Raw genomic sequence first — 18885 nt, 5'->3', positions numbered from 1 at the left:
ATGGTCCTCCTAACTTCCTACACACGTATTGCAAAATTAGCTACTGAAATTCAGATGAAACACCTAAATTATAATTTCAGTTCACTGTATCTCTGTGCATCTTCCATGATATCTACATTCCTATCCCTACAAACTACTTACTGTTTCTTCGTATCTGAGAGGCAGCTGAATCATGCGTCTAGATGTCTTACAAGTAGCTGAAAGCTTCCTAAAGAGCATCTGTAAGCTTTTACAATAACCGGAAAAGTATTCCGTAGTTAGAACTCACAAGCTCACGCCTTCTGATCTAAAAAAAATTTGTTTGTTTCTATATTTCCTACTATGTGTACAATTCTCCTTCTTCTTCCACGTTAACTCTACATAAAAATGGTGCTAGTTTACAATCCCTGATATTGAACATCTCCATCCTCGTGGTTACCTGGTGTCCGGAGAGGCACAGAACAATAATCTCTATCGAATTTTCCACATATTCTCGGCAAGAAAGATGCAAGAATCTCATCTACTTTTTATATCAGCCCCTTAGTGTTTTAATGATGCCAATTAATTTTATTATTCTGAATACTATCACATAAGTTATGGTCCTGTTCTGTTCTAATTTCTTTTGAGACTATCTGTATATGACCTACAACTCACCTAAAAATTGTGCCCGTCTGATTCCAATAATCAGAGGGATTGTGTCTTGTGGGCGTTTGTGACAGCCCATCCACACCCCACGCAAGACGTTCTACAAGTTTCTCAGCTAATCCGTCCTTTCCTCCTATTCAGGCGAAGGCTATTTTTTTTTGTGTTCCCTCCTCTCAATTGTAGAGACAGGCACAGCACAGACCTTAGGCTGTGTTTCAGTCATTATCGAACCTTTCAGCTCGTATTTTGCATCCTGACAGTTGTGCTAATGCTAGGTTGGTCATGTTGCTTCAAATCCTTCATAAATCCAACACTACTCTGTTTTGTTGCTGCACCTATTTCCTCCAGATTTCCTTTAATGCTATACTCTAACCTGCAAGCCACGGATTTTGCCGTTGCTCCTACTACAAGTATCTGATGCTCTTCACCAAAGTCTCCGTGCATTACTCTTATGTTCTGTGTCACCTGACTAAGCTTTGCACTAGGTCTTACGAAGCATGGGACTCGATATTCTACAACTAGCTTTTCCTGTATCATTGAATCTACACCCCCATCAAGACTGCTACCTAGCAGGACTTCTTTCTTTCTTCTTGACTTTTCAGCTGTCCTAGCCCTAAGATTTTTCCTAGAAGCCTGCTGTACTCTGCTTTGCTTAAAAACCGATAGGGGCTGTTCTGCTATTTCAGGTAAAAAGAGAAAAAACGATTGCCAACCTGTATCTTTAGAGTGATATCTGAGGTTTTCTCCTTTGGCTTGTTCTTGTCACCTACTGTAGCACCCATAGTCTCTTTCATCCTTAACCTGTCTAATTCAATACGTCACTGTCTAATTCTGCATGAACTGCATAAATCTTTTTTTCCATGTCCCACGATTCTCTTCTTTTGACTACATAATCTGCAATTCTATGGTACAGTATCATCTGGTACTCTTCTGGCTACCTCACTGCAATCACTCCAGTGATATACCAACCCACAAAATCACACGTTCCTCTCATACTAACTAACCTTAAACGTAGCTTTATAGATAACCCAGCAGCTCTCCTTCATACATGGTGTAAAATGAAGTTCAGTGCGAGTCTTCGGAACAATCTCTTATTGATCAATCCAGCCATTCAGTGTGTATCTGACTGATGATATCCCGATATCTCGACAGTCAAACAGTACGCAAGAATATATCTCACGGAAATATTTACAGAATCACTACCAGAATGCTCGCAGTAAACGGAAACGGGGCTTCGTGTGCTCATCTCGTATCACTACTTCAATATGTGAAAATTAATTGGCTATGTCTGTGAAAGTTTGTCTAGCACGAATGAAGTACGAGGGTCTCAGTGCGGGTTACTTTAGATATCCATCATGGCGATCGGGAATACCTGACAACGACTACTGGATGTATATCGGTGATGCATTCCATCAATAAGGATTTTAACTAATTAACAGGAGCCCAAGTGTGAGATACTTAGCATCTAGTGGAGAGCACGAAGGAAATACACGTTTCACAATATAAATTCTTAACAAAAAGCAATACTAATATAGTGGATCTTAACCCTAGAAATGTACATCAGGGTCACTCTCACCTTGGAGATTTTGTTGGTTACTGTGCATGCACAACTGCGCATACAGTGCCCTCTGCCACCAATGTAAATTCAGCATTGAATGAGACCTAGTAGAGGATAGACGATCGCCGTTGTGATGCATTGTTGTTTTATTAACTGGACAGAAATATTTTTTCAAGCTCACTGTGGCACTGGAGTACATTTTGTAACTATTTTATCGCCGAGTGTGAAGTTCATTCAGGGGAATATGGCATGCTGGAACGACATTATATTAACGGATGATGCTGTACGGGAGCACTGTCAGAAGAACTCAGCTCTGAAAGTAACGTAAGTGATTTTAATGATAAAAGTGATTCTCAAGCTCATACTACTTCAGCAATTATAGACAATGGTGAAACTGCTCAATTCCAGAGAGGGAAACTGCTGAATGTCAGACAGGGATGAAGGAAATACAGTAGTCCAAGGTAGGAAAGGCTATTGTTGGCACGTAGCTGTCTCTAAAAGAAAATGCCTGCCATTTGCCCATGTCAATTCAAAGAGTGTGGGTACAATGAATGAATCGATTTATGAGTAACTGAGAACGCCTCAAAATATTTGTGTAATATGTTAACTGAACTGCATCTTCATGTGATTAAACAGCAAATAAAGTCTTTAAAAACCATCCTCGCGGATAGCTAATGATGTCTTCAGATACACACCACGCAGATACACACCACGCTCGAACTCTCACGGGATTCGGCGAAATGCAGCGAGTAGTGAGGATAAAGGGCAAGCCACGGTGTCCAGACGGCGCAGTGATCAGTGCATCTGTCTCCTAAGTAAGAAACCCAGGTTCTGATCCCAATCCGGAACAAATTTTCAACTTTTCCCATTCATTTATATCAATGTCCGCTTGTAGCCAATGCCTGTAATTCCTTCGTGTCTTAATTCATAGTGGCTGTTGGATCAAAATTGCATCTCTCCTATCGGACATGTCCGAAAGTACCGACAACATACATATATATAATATACAATTAATGACTCCTGAGGAGTAGTAGAAAATGTGAAGAAGTCTTGTTATTATTTTCAGAATTTCTGTTCCGATTGTTTACCGTCGATGTCAGTGCAATTGATTAGAAATAAAAGTTTTGCACAACGTATTTATTTAAAGCATTGTATATTGTAAAGAAGGGATAATCTAAGTCATTGTTTAGCTGTAGTTTTGGAATGAGCTGGCTTTAGAAGTATTACAAGGAAGGACGCGAGTAGCTGTGCAAGCGGGTTTAAGGGCAGACATGGTAATGCGTAGGTGTCACAGTTTACATTATACTGTCAGTATCATAGTTCATGTCGCTTACCACTCAGTTCAAAATGAACCATTGCTGTAAACCTACTAAGCACGTTATCAGCGAGGAGATTTTCAGTGTATCTGTTTCAGCGTTTATGTGAATGTAAAACATTAGACATTCCAATATGCACCTATCACAACTCTCCCTACGAAACTTGTTGCTGTACCTGCAATCCCTGCAACGTCGGCGGGGCTATAGTTTACTCTCCCATTTTTTGTATCCCATGTAAATGGATGGCAAATTTAAAAGCCTGCCAGTGAGTGGATGCCAAGAAACAATGGGAACACACAGTAGTGGTTATGTATAGAGTCACACACTAGCTATTATCACTCTCTCGTGAACCACTCTACGCTTATACTCAAAGATTCAACACCCTGTGTTGGGTGGCGGGTAGCGGAGACGGGGGAAGGTAGACATATATTGGAGAGGGGCTTTACCTGAGCTTTTAAGCATTATACCCATCAATCGTAAACGTTCTCCCTAGGCCCACTTTCTGAAAATATTTACACCTAGAATGGCTGATTCTCATAGAGATGAATAAATCGAATCTGTCTCTCAGAAATGGATTCCTTGATTCCTTACAGTACAATCGGCTTTTTCGTACTTAGTTCTTTAGCACTCACTGTCAGAATGTTATAACTCTCCTTACCATCTAGCGTTTGACAATGATAACTAGTATTACGAAAGTATTCACTGACTGCGAATACGGTTCCATTAGCTATATTGGATATAGGTATACTACCTGATCGTGACACATGAAAATATGTGCCTGACCGAAACTCGAATCCGGGTTACCTGCTTATTGTGAGCAGTCGCATTTATCATTTCAGCTATCTCTTTTCCAGTTAAGAATTATTTAATAGAAAAAGTATCTTTTTATAAAAATTAAAAACTCATATTTCACAAGAGAGTTACTGTTACATAACAGGACAAGGTTTCCACACAAAAACAAATGATTTGGGGAAAACTGCACAAATCTGATTTGAAGCTGTAGGGCCTACTTATTTAGTTCAAACACTAACATCTGATACAAGTTCGTGAATGAATAAACAGTTACGGGAAGTATCCGTGCACTTTCTTCAAGATGACAAACCATTTCATTGAACTGATTATTTGAAGAATTGTAAAAACAGCAGCAAATATAATGTGCTCCAAAGTAAGTGTTCTAGCAGACCATATTCATACCTTCGGTGACGAGAAGAAACACAAATTTTAGTAGATCTGATGATATATCCAAACATTCTGGACACTTTTAAATTTTCCTAAAAACGATTGTTTTCCTAAATAAATTCCTCTCTACAGTTAGAAGGACTTGATCTACAGCATGGCTGGTTAGAAGGCAAACCGTGGAACCCAAAACGTATACCTGTATAGCTGTCGAGAAATATGAGCGCGAAATAATATTTACGGTAAGTTGCTTACCTGTAAACGTCGTTGTAAGTATTTCCGTAGATAAAAACACCTTGTAAACTTGAATGGGCGTGGAAATCGAGAACGAAGTCCAGGTCCACGTCCTGAAAGCATCAGAAAAGTACCAAATATAATCCTAATTGTTGGTTAGCTTTTAACTGAAGATACATTTACCTTGCATGCGGCTTTAACATATATGTCACAAAGTAAGATGATAACATTGTAACGAGTATGAAAACTCGTTCATGAGCATGTCAAACATTGCTGACATCAAACTAAGGAAGCTTTCAGGTTATAGGCCTACCCTACATAATAAACATATTTTATCGTCCTTTGCTAAGCATTCCTGCATCATCCGATATGTCTACTTTTTTTAACAATATTGTTAGTAGCCGAAGATTATACTTGGAACAGACATATAGTTGAACAAGCCTATGATAAATACGAGTATTTCAGACGAGGAGCACCGATGGCTGTCAGAGTAATTTCACATTTACAAAGAATACTTCTTGAAAGATAGAAGATGAGGGTTGAAAGCTAAGCAACATTCAGGCTATAGAATAGGTTGTTCAACATGACATGAACACAAAGAAGAATACCTTTTGTGATCAAATTATCGGGTATGTCACACACGACAAAACTGTTCCTCTTGTACTGATCATTCGAAGACGTCTCTAGAGGAAAGCGCTAATCCACTAGAGCCTGTTTTTCGTTACTACGTGTTATGTGATTGATTAAACTGAAAGACAAGGATAGAAGTACAACAAGACAAAAGTTTATGCAGCAGGCGTCATATTCTAGCGTTACGCATGGAACTACTTATTATCTAACTGCGTATTAAGATCAGTGCATGAGTGCTATGCGTGTGCTTGGCTTTTAATTAAATAGATGTTCTGGCAGTTAACGTAATCTCTGAAGACGAGTATTACAAATACTATAATGACATGGAAGAAACATACAAAATAAGCAACATATTTACAGAAAAACGGAGAAAAGATATTTCTTTGTTGTGGTCAAGATGCATTCCATTTCTTACATATTAGATAATGTGCAAGTCATCTAAGCTAAAAGATTCTCCATACTGCTGAAGACGATATCAGTTTGCTCTATATTACACACATTATTATCTCATCAAGAACAAAACAACCACGCTAAACTTGTTTACTTTCGTAGGTTTTAGAATTAGCAGCTTCTCTAACTTAAATTTTAATCGTTCTGGAGAACTTTTCTATTTCCACGACTCGAGAACTTTACTGAGATTTAAATGTGGAACTTACTCAGTAGTTTATATCCGACTGAACGTCCCATTACAAAATGTGTCTCTTAGCTTTTATGACTCATTTGAAAGAGAATAACATTCCGTCTCCCAGATGATTACGAAACAAAATTAAAACTTGATTTGATATACAAAGGCTGGTTTGTAATATATGAGACAAATATTTTGCTTAAAGCGACAAGTACCGTTTGACAATAAACTTTATTTGTTATTTATCTTCTGTAGACTGGCTTGATTTAAAGTGGGACCGTAATTAAGAACTGTATGGGATCGTGCTGTCGTAATTGAAAGCTTCCTTGATCGGATTTTCTCAATTAGGAAGCCAATCGTGAGACTGAACAAGAGACTAGGAGCAACTCGAAAACAAACCCGTGTGAGCTAACAAGACCTTTCCCCGCGAGCCACAAAGCTGTCACATGTCTTAGCACCAGTTTCATTACACAGACGACAACTGCCGATCTAAGACATCTCTCTGAGACGTACATGGCAATTCAATTTATTTGTAAGTTTGTTATTCGAATATTTGCGGATTTCAGTGTCCCACCTAAGGACAAATGCTTCTGCGGGTATGTAAGTGCAACGCTACAGTTACACGAACATTTCTGTTCTAAAATGATTTAATGGAATTTCTGGCATTCAGTCACATACTGGGAAAAAAAGTAGAACTGACACGAAAAACTTTATCGACGTTTTATTTCCAACGTAATCTAAATCTAAGCCAAATGCCTGTAATCCCTCGGGGACAAAGTGTTCCATGCGTAGTGGACTCGAGATATCGTCACGTACAAACGTGTCAGCGTCATGCGTCTTGCCAATCCCGCACTGCACCGTGACCACGACGGTTAGTACGTCTGACTCCATCCTCATCGCATCCCTAGTGAAAGTGTTTCACTTTCCCTGGCTAATTAATTCTTTTTCTCCAATCGAGCAGCTATCCCTGATTTTTCCTCAAGTCGAGTTGGCTTAAAATTCTTATCGATAACGGAGACCTTCGAGAAGGGAGACCACGTGTCTGCTTCGTATTTCCCTTAGGACACCACCGCTGATCTTTGACCGTCGAGCATCTCAATCATACACTACTACTGAAATTCACATTGACATTTTGGCCCGACGATTATTCTTCACGAAGATGAATAAGGTTTATGCTGTTGAAAACCATGTAGCCTGGATGAGGTTTTCCATAGCAGCTTTACCAACAACCACTTGTGATTCCTTCTGGATTCTAAAATTTTAATATAGCAAGTTTAGTGACATGGGTAACCGTTCAGCTAATAGCGATGCTCTCGGCGCTGTTTCCCTGGACACTAAAGTTACCATAAGCTGCAGAGTTTCTTCAAAATACGTATCTCAAATTCTCCCACGTCACATTTAGTCCTGTGAGTCAACTTATGGTAATTACCAAAATGGTTTAAACAATCTTCAGGATGAACTGAACCATTAATGCGCGAATTATGTAGTCGGTCATAGCTTGAGTAATTTGAGTTAACGATCGGAAAAAGAATGTTTCTGACTGCACAAGGTTGTGATGGACCACTTATTTATACGTTGTAGCACCACAGATGGTGTTAATATCTTGAAAAATGCATATACTATGGTCTATGATGGGACTGGGGAAGGGACAAAAAGAAGTCGTTGGTGTGCGGAATTCAGCCAAAAATGAACGTGAACTGACTGGTAGAGCCCCTAGGTACATGTCACAACGTATAAAACAATAAGGATAATTGAGAGAGTGGATAAAAACTTTATTGCCCGTTGCAATGCACGCACTGAGACTGGTACTAATAAATATGAACTGTCAACATAAGATTAAGACGATTCTACAAAGTGTAAGTGATTTATTCCAATGAAGAACTAAACTTTCATTCTTGCCTCAGTTTGGGATTCTTCCATCTATACTAAGAGTTTGGAACAACGTACGAACTCCCAATTTTGTCGTCAGAAGCATGCTTAAGAATAACATATGTGTTGTTGTCACGGGAAAAAATTATACAGTGGCGTTAAGAACTTATTGAACTATTAAGTATGGTTGATTGATTGATTCAGGGGAAGGGACCAAACAGGGAGGTCATCGGTCCCATCGGATTAGGGAAGGATGGGGAAGGAAGTCGGCAGTGTCCTTTCAAAGGGACTATCCCGGCATTTGCCTGAAGCGATTTAGGGAAATCACAGGAAACCTAAATCAGGATGGCCGGACACGGTTGGACCGACGTCCTCCCGAATGCGAGTCCAGCGTGCTATCCACTGCCCCACCTCGCTCGGTTCATTAAGTATGTTTGTACCAGTTGTGGCGAAGTGAATTTTATCAGAAACCAGTTATAAAACTGTATAATTGCAGAAAGATTTGTGAGACACATGTTATATTGCTGCAAAGGAACAGTTGTTATAAGAGCAGACACTAGAAATCGCCACGAAAAGTCTTTTTGAATAGCAATGACTGGACTTGTGACTTTTCTGGATAATGAGCTGATTTCGATCAAAGTGAAAGGCGAAGGCTTTAAGTGTGTTATAAAAACGAAAAACTAACTATAGTGAATTTTGGTTACACGTCGAAAGAGTGGTAACCAAACCGTCGGAACGATGTGTCCTGAGTACCATAGGTGACTTTACTAAAAATAAATGTTACGTACGGAATGCTATAGAGAAATATAGTGTTGTACAAACCTTGTTTTGGTCCAGTTCGGTGAGCATGGTGTGCACTGCGTGCAGCTCGGGGTGCGCCCAACGAGAGATCTGATGCCACGTGCGGTTCAGATCGAACCCTGTCAGCGTTGACCTGTGCACGCAAATATGACACAGGATGTATCAGTCGGAATTTGAAGCCTTCTTCTATGAGATACATAATATGACAGTGCGCTCTCTTTTATTTAATAAATGACTATTACAGTTAAACAATATAGGGAAACAGGAAACTATTGTAATATGTTTTAGAGGGTTTTAGAGGCCTCTACCAATACTCGATCCTTTGTAGTTTTTCTGATGTTGCAAACTTCTTACTGACAGTAGGATTATCCACGAGAAGCCTCGTGCAGCTTCCGACGCTATCCAGTACATCGTTTACATATACTGTAATCAGTAACACCCATATAACATTACCTTGGCGTATTCTAGAAATTACGTTTACAACTATTGATTTAAAACTGTTAAGAACAACGTATTAAGTTCTATTAGCAATGAAGTCCTGGTTCGACACTCGGTAGGCTCGTATTTTATTCAACAAACGAGAATACGTAAGTGAGATGTATCACCCATGGAAATGAGGAAACATGGCATTAACTTGGGTGCCGTCTTCTATGGCGCTCTGTGTCTAACAGGGCGTAAGTTTCACACGAATTAACTTTGCAGATTCCATATTGATTACTATAGAGTGGATTTTAATGACCCAAAAGGTTCATATTTGATGTGCATTAAATGTTTTCCATAATACTGCAAGAGACTGACTTCGGTTGTATGGGTTTGTACTTACGTGCATCCGTCAGGCGACACTTGTTGAAAGCAGGCGTGGCCTGAGATATTTTTCAATAAATTTGGGGGCTCAGAAGCAAAGGGTACGACTGAAAATTTTCAGGAAAATGCGATAAATGCGTAAAATACTCGTGGCAAAATGATACAATTGAAATCCCACTCCGTGCTGCTCCATGATAAACTAAAAGTAAACTAGTTGCAAGATGTCACGAAACATTTACGTTCATGTAAGGTTCTACTGATATTTTGTGTTGTATATTGTCTAACTAACCGTTTTGTGATACATGATAAGAGGGAAGTGACCCTGATCGTGCGAAATATGGTCAATAACGGTAGTGCGAAATGTCGTAAATAATAGAATAATTCATTGAAAACTATTCTTTCTTATTTTGTTTCACTATTGTAAACCACAAAAGGCATGATATTCATGTAGAACTACATAAATATTTTGTTCTGGATCTACATAGCAATTTTATGATAACTCAATTGACAACAACCAAAGAAAAGCATTATAGTATATACATAAATCACATTCTTCTTGTTTCACTATATTCTGGAAGCAAAGAGATACAAGTGCTTGTAGAATTTATGAACTGTGATATATAACTGATCGTTTATATTAACCTGTTATTCAAACATGCAAACAGAGAGCGCCACGAAGTATTCTTATGTCTAATATAGACAAAAAATTGAAACTCCATTCTGCAATATCATGATAATTCTCAAACCTTGGGATCAAAACTACTAGAAGCCTTCCTATACGCCTTTGCTTCTAATCCCCTCAATTGGCACTCTTCGTTGCTGCAGTGAGCAACGATCAACTTGCTTGAAGGAGATCTAGTTCTTTCGCATAATCTGCGTAGAATCCTGCAAGTAGCTCTACCGGTCCAGAAAGCTTTTGACTTCTGAGCGATTTTAGTTGACTTCTTTCATTTCGCCGCCACTTACCTCAATATCCAGACGAACCGTGTTACGCTCTTCTGCACACGTAAGTCAACTTTATCATGATAAGCTCTGGCATCGTTTCTGGTTTCAATCACAATAGGAAATTTCGTTATATACCTGATTAAATCTTTCTTTCTACGGTCTGTACGTCTTAATTCGATTTCCTAATTGATTACAGTGTACATTTTCCTGAAAATGGAAGATTCATTCTGGTATCAACTTCGATATAATAGTTAAGACGTTGCTAGCCACACATTTTTCCCAAATGTGCTGTTTGAGAGAGATTTGGAGGAGAGCCTCTGTGGGTAGGAAGCATTGAGTAGGACGGTGAAGCGTGCATTTGCTTCTTGGATTAACGAAGAGCGCTGAAGGAAATCGACCGTGCCCTTTCAAAGGAACCAGCGTGGTATTTTCCTTAAAGGATTTAGGGAAATCACGGAAGGCCTCAACCAGGATTGCCGGACCGGGATTTATACCGTTGTCCTCGCGAATGCGACTGCTATGTGCTAACCACTGCGTTCATCCGTTCGGTCAGTCAAATAATATTTAAAACAACCCAGAGGGATTCTTTTACCGAATTTCTTCGGTACCGTTATATGAGGTATTAGATTTTGACTCTTCGAGAGAAAGTTTCGTTAACCTAAGTCTATGAAGAATCTAGCTCCTCGTCGATGCCACAGCGACTGAACGCTCCGCTTCTGTTAGAGGTGAAGTTTACGTGCTCCTGTTCAACAACACGCAGTAGAGATGGAACATTACGCTGCGGGGAAAAAATTTAACATTCTCAAGCACTTAGGGTTTTACAATTATTGATTCATTTGTCACGGTCATCGGTGATCCGAGGGCCCTCAGGAGGCCTGGAAGTGCGCCGTCTATTTTGACTGTGAAGGCAGTAACAGTGCTGAGTCAGAGGTGAACATTGTTTTCAACAATCATTCTATGTTACAGTCATACTCAGCTAATGAGTAGATACTACTGTTGGACAACTTCAGCCGTTGAACAGGGTCACATTGTGGGCCGTCGGGAAGCTGGATGGAAGTATCGACGTATTGTTGCATATGTTGGGCATAATGTATGGGTGGTGTGAAACTGCTTTCATCAGTGGTCTGTAGAACATTCTCATACCAGTAGAGCAGGTTCTGGACGCCCGCGTAGTACAGACGTACGTCAAGATCGACGCGGTGTCACGCGGTGGCCGACTGAAGATCATACACAGAAGAAATGCGGGCACTTGTTGCACCTTATGTGTCACCAAGGACCAATGGGTTCTGACCGTCTATAGCAGAATTACGATCATCTGTGTCTCTGGTGTCACACACTAGCACGCTTGCTCTGGTACCGTGACGGTCAACTGGAGAGTAAAATGGCCTCTGTTGTCTTCAGTAACGTGAGTAGGTTCCGACTGAACGCGAGTAATGGACGTACACTTGGACGGCTTAGACCAGGGGTACGGGCCTATTCGGGAGTGCATTTTCCCACGACACACGAGTCCCATCCCGGGTTTCATCAGTTACAGATCGCGATCACATCTGGTGCTTCTGCATGGTAAAGTAAACAGTGCCCGCTACAATGCACAGGTTGCTATTCCTCTGCTACTGCCATTTCTTCGATAGGAGGGTGGTGTGCTTTTCCAGCATGACAATGTACGTCCACATACGGCTGCTAGAACTAAAAGTGCTACTTGCGTTGTGCAACTGCCCTGACCAGTGAGATCAATAAATATCTCGCCAGTTTAATTCGTGTGGCACATGATAATGAGGGAACTTACTCGTTCTCCAGAGCTCGCAACACAACCACTGCCGAACTGCAAAAAACTGTGCAACCTTCTCGGCGTAATCTATCGCATGATGCCATTAGACAGCTATATGGTCGTATAAATGCGACAATACACTCCTGCGTTGCCGCTGGAAGGGGTACGCTACGTATTCATGTGACTGTTAGGGCACCCTTTACTGTGACATTCGTGTCTCATTTGGAATGAATTTGTTATCATATACTCTTGCTGTTGAGGGTGGTGCATTTTTGTTTTTTTTTTATTTCCGGCAGTGTATATCCTGGTATTTAGTGACTGGAAGATATTCCGCGCTGGTGCGGGTTTATGTAAAGACATCCGTATCTGAGTAACGCAGCTGTCGTCGAACCAACTATGATTGCTATAAATCCTACCGAAGATTTCCGTTATCTTTGAAATGCTAGCTGAATGACTGATAATGTCCCAAAAAATTTCAGTCATACTCTTCGCACTCTCTTATGACTACTATTAGTGTGTTGCCCATTCGCACCCATAATTGTGATGAATAATGTTTCAAACTTATCTGAAATTTTAGAGTGACCATCGGGAAGGAAAAAATCACTTCTTTTACGTGATAAAGCTAGATGAGTGCCAGTACCTCACGTAGAATATGAAAAATATCGTTCATGCTGAACAAACGTGTCAAAAATATGGCTCTGAGCACTATGGGACTTAACATCTGTGGTCATCAGTCCCCTAGAACTTAGAACTACTTAAACCTAACTAACCTAAGGACATCACACACATCCATGCCCGAGGCAGGATTCGAACCTGCGACCGTAGCAGTCCCGCGGTTCCGGACTGCGCGCCTAGACCACAAACATGTCAGAGAGGCACTCTGTGCCACAAGCATTTACAGGTTAAAATTCTAAATTTGTGCAATTATTTAGTACTTCTCTAAGTACAGTTGATACGCTCTGCATTCTCACTGGATTATGTGCAGTGCGGTAATGAAGTATTTGGGTTTTTAGTAACGTCAAGGGGTCATTAGAGACGAGGAAGCAAATGGCTTCAGTAAGGAGACAGACATGTATTCTTCTAAAATCGTTTATAAAAATCACATAACATCTAAATCAGAATCTCTGGACCGATATTTGAACTCTGATTATTTCCAAAAAGTGGTCAAACGCCGGAAAGACAGAGCACAGGTTTCTATTGCTCGGTCATTCCGTTGCATTAAAGGTGCTCCTCTCACATAGAAGTGACCAGATACAGCTGCGTAGTAATGATACGTCGGTACTTCGTAGTCACCTCACACTTTCACCAAGCTCACTGCAAGCTGTGCGACGCTCAACGTCAGCAATGAGGCGTATCGAGCAACTGTATCTAAGAGTCCGCCAGGAAAAATTGAATCCACTGAATTTACGCAGTGCCTTTTGAACCATTTACAGAAAGAACGTTGGAGATTACAAAATGGAGTGTCCTCTTTCACGACGCTATCATAGTATGAGACTGCCAGATGCCACCTATCCGCCAGAACAACGTGGTCTCCACACTCTGTCTTTCGTTCCTCTCCGAGAACTTTCTTCTCATGCAAACCTACAATTACGGTCAGTTGTTTGCTCTGTGAAAGCACTGCACTACAGATGCATAGCCTTGTGTAAACATGTCTACTACAAAGACGTATTGGGTCTCTTCTAGAGCCGGCCGGAGTGGCCGTGCGGTTCTAGGCGCTACAGTCTGGAACCGAGCGACCGCTACGGTAGCAGGTTCGAATCCTGCCTCGGGCACGGATGTGTGTGATGTCCTTAGGTCAGTTAGGTTTAATTAGTTCTAAGTTCTAGGCGACTGGTGACCTCAGAAGTTAAGTCGCATAGTGCTCAGAGCCATTTGAACCATCTCTTCTAGAATATCACACAAGTGTCTGTATAATCCTCATGGATATCAGAAATAAGTTTCTAAGTTTATTAATTTAGATCTGCGTGATCATCTGTTCCACAATGAAATGCTTGTTGGCACGTACCAGTTTCAAAACATTGTGCTTGCTTTCTCTGTCACCCTATCAGTGCCTTCCACTGTTGTACCAACTAGTGGCCGTTTCCCGTAGTCATTCAGTTTCACTACTATTTAACGATGAGAACTGTCGAATACCCTATCAAGTACATTTGGTAACTACGCCGTGGACCAAGGCATATTTTTATGCCTGGCGATTCTATGTTTCTCCCCCTGTTGCGTGAGACAACCTCAGAATAACTGGAGGTATAAATAATTAATTTTCCAACGTAAATAGTTTTATAACATCCTCAGAATCATTGGAGACGTAAACAGTTAATTTTAGAAATAAATAGTTTCATAAAGTGAAGCAGCGTAAACTGCTGTCGCTAATCTAGCCGAAAATACCCTACTGTTTATTCGTAACGGTGCGATGCTCGAATCGTCTGGGTTATCCGTCCACTGTGATAGATAGCCGAGTTGCGTCGACGTATGTTGTGGGTCATGTAGACAAACGTGTTGGCATTCTGCCTTTTTTATCACCAAGACCAATTTTAGTCCTTCTTCTTTTCTACTGAAGTTGATTTTGTGCTTCTGGATTCCTGTGACTACTCTATATATACACTGTAATGACTTGACCTTGGATAAAATTTTAATACCAGAGACAGGTATTTGATATTTTCCTGGTCCCCTTACATGGTATGTTACTGCCAAATTATCAGTTTCTCCAGCCGACTGTCGCCCTTTTGTTCTTTAGGCAGAGTTTTGGCGCTTATTTTAGTAGCTTCGATGTCCACTTGTGCAACAGGCTTTATATACTGGGGTTCCCGGGTTCGATTCCCGGCGGGGTCAGGGATTTTCTCTGCCTCGTGATGACTGGGTGTTGTGTGCTGTCCTTAGGTTAGTTAGGTTTAAGTAGTTCTAAGTTCTAGGGGACTGATGACCAGCGATGTTAAGTCCCATAGTGCTCAGAGCCATTTTTTTTGTATACTCCGGAGACGAACGGAGGTGACACAGCAGAAATATGCCTTGGACCACGGAGTAGTTTTCAGGGTACCGGTGTCACCCAGGAAGAAGATACCGCGCTGCATGACCTTACAAGGTAACCCATTCTCAGAGCTCGGCGTACCATCAGTATGATCCTCCAAGAACTGTTGTTCATCAAATACTGCCAGATGCCTTTGCTTCTTTACGGTGCTTCAATGTTCACTCCTTACTGACTTATTGGCTATGTGCTACTTGGTTTTAAAATCTTGTTCGTGTGGCCACACGACCGATTTAAAAAAAAAGGTTCAAATGGCTCTGAGCACTGTGGGACTTAACTTCTGAGCTCATCAATCGCCTAGAACTTAGAACTACTTAAGAACTACTTAAGAACTACTTAAACGTAACTAACCTAAGGACATCACACACATCCATGCCCGAGGCAGGATTCGAACCTGCGACCGTAGCGGTAGCGCGGTTCCACACTGAAGCACCTTGAACCGCTCGGCCTCACAGGCCAGCCCGATTTTACATACTAGCCATAAGCAGCGTACTATTTTGATACACCCATTTTCCTCCTCCTTCTCTTTGTCACCGTACTCCTTTAACTGTTCCCATTACTACTACCTCCTGCAGCGAAACAACGTAATATGATATTTCAGGCGTTGTACAGTAGTTTCCACATGATGTATTCACTTTCTGCGAAAGCGAATTCCTAATGACTGACCCGTCATTCACTTTTAGGTTTCCTTTGTTAAGTCTTAGCTTGTACTTCGTCCATTATAATCCATTTTACGAAGGGACATTAAACGTTATTCCTTCTTCTTCCCCTCTTTTTCCAGATCAAATATTAATTTGAAAAAATAATTATAACACAAAGCATTTCGCATAGAATGTTAAGAAACTTCTTCAAGGTAAATGAATTGTGATACATTATAAATGAAACATGAAAACGCAGTTTCAGACTGATAACGTATTTTCGAAATTAGGACATGAATGTCTCAGTTAGAACACAAGTTGCGCCAACTAACGTTACACTTAGCGGCGATATATAGCATGCAGCAATGTACGATACAGCTGGGGATGGTATCTATAAATATTGTACAAATTTGTTCCCAACAAAGCCCCAAGAGGACGGAAACGAAATGCAGCACTCTTCTTCAGAGCAACCTGAACGGAACTTCCCAGTGCTGACAGTTCACATACAACACAGCTGATTCCAATGCAAAGCTAAATAACGTCATACGAAGGATGTTTCCGCCAAAAAGACTCTGCCGTTTCATTCCTGATACACTTCCAATCTGAGCTAATGCTTCGTCTCTAAAGAGCTCGCCAATGCTGAGAAATCAAATTGTAGCCTTCCTCCCCCTTTCCATCTTACCCTATGCATGTCCTATGAATTTCAGACACTCAATACAAGCTATACACTCCACGCAGTAAACAGCTTATATTAGAAGCTACTCCTCAGCGGTACAAGCTCTTTGTGGTCCGAAGTTGTAATGCAGTATGGTCGAGGAAAGAAGAAAGATGAAGATTTAACAGGTTGTTAGATACAGAACACAATCTCGACTTTGGAAACCGTGCGGAAGGAAATCGGCAGTGTTCACTTTAATGAAATCACCATGGCGTTTGTCTTAAGCGATTAAAAATGAATGGCCAAAGTGCAGGTAAGACTTTTCCCATTTTAAGATGAACTGTGTGTGACATCGCAATGGTACGGCTACGTGCAGTGTATGGTGCGAGTGTAGACACGACATCAAAGTTGTCTCTTACAGACAGGAGTGCAGTGAACACGGCAGCAATCCGTGAGGTGACTTTGAAAGTGGGATGATAATCAGTGAATGGCAAATGGATCATTGAGTGTCTGAGATTACGAAAGAGTTCGGGGGGGAGTTGGGGGTTCCCGAGATCAACAGTGTCTACCATGATTTTCAATACCGCAGAGACAATGTTTGCGTGAATGTAAACCGCCGTCCCGGACAACGAGTTTTTGATGCAGAGACATGTGGCTGCTGTTAAGTTAGATGGCTGCCGATTTCGAAGTAGAGCCTCAGTTATCAATTTGTCAGAACTGTACGTAGACAAATACATCGCAGAATCTTCAACAGCTGACCATTGACTTGTATCCCCTCGCTGCCATCTCGACACAGGGCTTAAAAATTTCCGTTGCCCACGAATATCATCATTGGAACATGGCGGCGTTTGGAATGGTCCGACATATCGCAGTTTCAGTTGTATCGCGCTGATGATTCGAGTGTGGCGTATACCCTGCAGACCGATAGACTTTTCTTTTTCACAAGATTGTGCTAGGTAGGAAAATACTAATTTACGGTCTGGTCCTATGGTCCCAATTAGGGTGCTTTGTATAGCTGCAAGGACAATGACAGTTGCACATTATTTGGACACTCCTGCAGTCCACCTTCATCCCTTTGTGGCAGCATGACACTCTTAGGGAGATGCCTCGTTTCACGAGACAACGCGACGTGTAACTGCTGTTTGGTTGCACAGAAGATTCATGATAACACTCCAGTAAATTCACTTGGTCCCAGATAATCCACTCTTAACCCAGCTCAGAATTTATGCCGTTGATACCAGTGCGCGTTCAATGAACCCAGCACCAACTGCATAAGAACTATTTTTGGTAGCACTGAAAAATAGGTGGATCAATGTCTTTCCGAAGCATTCCCACATCATTCCGTAACGCGCTATGAAGGTTCACGGATGAGCGATTCGCTATTAACATTACCTTCTGTGTGTTTTTATGACGTTTCGTTATTAACTTTAGGTAAGCCCTGGAAAATGTAAATATGGGTGGCTGTTGTCCACCCGACCACGAGTCCAGTAGTAAGTCCGAAGTGACTTATTTCGTCACTACTCACACTGAAAGTAGGCTGGACTCACGCCGCAATAAGAGTCTGATGGCTGAAAATGTGGCTCAGAGGACATCGCTTTGGTTGCTCATACTTTGGCTTGCAACTTGTTCAGTCAGTTATAGTCAAATTGAAATCATTCAAAAAGTGGTTCAAATGGCTCTGAGCACTATGGGACTGTATGGATGACGTGTAAGGGTTTCCTAGCGAATCTTCTGCAGCATACTTGAAACATCCTTAGCAAGGACATATGGGCGGGCCCACATGCTTCCGACGAAGAGGCGCACGCCTGAAGACAATCATGGTTGTTGAGGCAACCGCAGAGATTTTTCCATGAAGGCAGTGACAGTCTTGTCTCATAGTGGGCTGAATACCGGGTGATCAAAAAGTCAGTATGAATTTGAAAACTGAATAAATCACGGAATAATGTAGATAGAGAGGTACAAATTGACACACATGCTTGGAATGACATGGGGTTTTATTAGAACCAAAAAATACAAAAGTTCAAAAAATGTCCGACAGATGGCGCTTCATCTGATCAGAATAGCAATAATTAGCATAACAAAGTAAGACAAAACTAAGATGATGTTCTTTACAGGAAATGCTCAATATGTCCACCATCATTCCTCAATAATAGCTGTAGTCGAGGAATAATGTTGTGAACAGCACTGTAAAGCATGTCGGGAGTTATGGTGAGGCATTGGCGT

The 18885-nt window shown here is 41.1% G+C and overlaps 1 protein-coding gene across 1 annotated transcript in view; it reads right to left on the bottom strand.

Moving 5' to 3' along the window:
* The window catches only part of LOC124556047 (cytosolic carboxypeptidase 6-like), a 455209-nt gene that overhangs the window by 410319 nt on the left and 26005 nt on the right, over nt 1-18885 (bottom strand). The window contains exons 3-4 of the mRNA XM_047130080.1: nt 8855-8966; nt 4930-5021 (exon numbers count right to left, since the gene is read on the bottom strand). Of these exons, the coding sequence (XP_046986036.1) occupies nt 4930-5021; nt 8855-8966 (204 nt within the window). The remainder of the gene's footprint in view (nt 1-4929; nt 5022-8854; nt 8967-18885) is intronic.

Source organism: Schistocerca americana, chromosome X, assembly GCF_021461395.2.
Source record: "Schistocerca americana isolate TAMUIC-IGC-003095 chromosome X, iqSchAmer2.1, whole genome shotgun sequence".
Lineage (NCBI taxonomy): Eukaryota > Metazoa > Arthropoda > Insecta > Orthoptera > Acrididae > Schistocerca > Schistocerca americana.
This window is presented reverse-complemented; position numbering and strand designations above follow the sequence as displayed.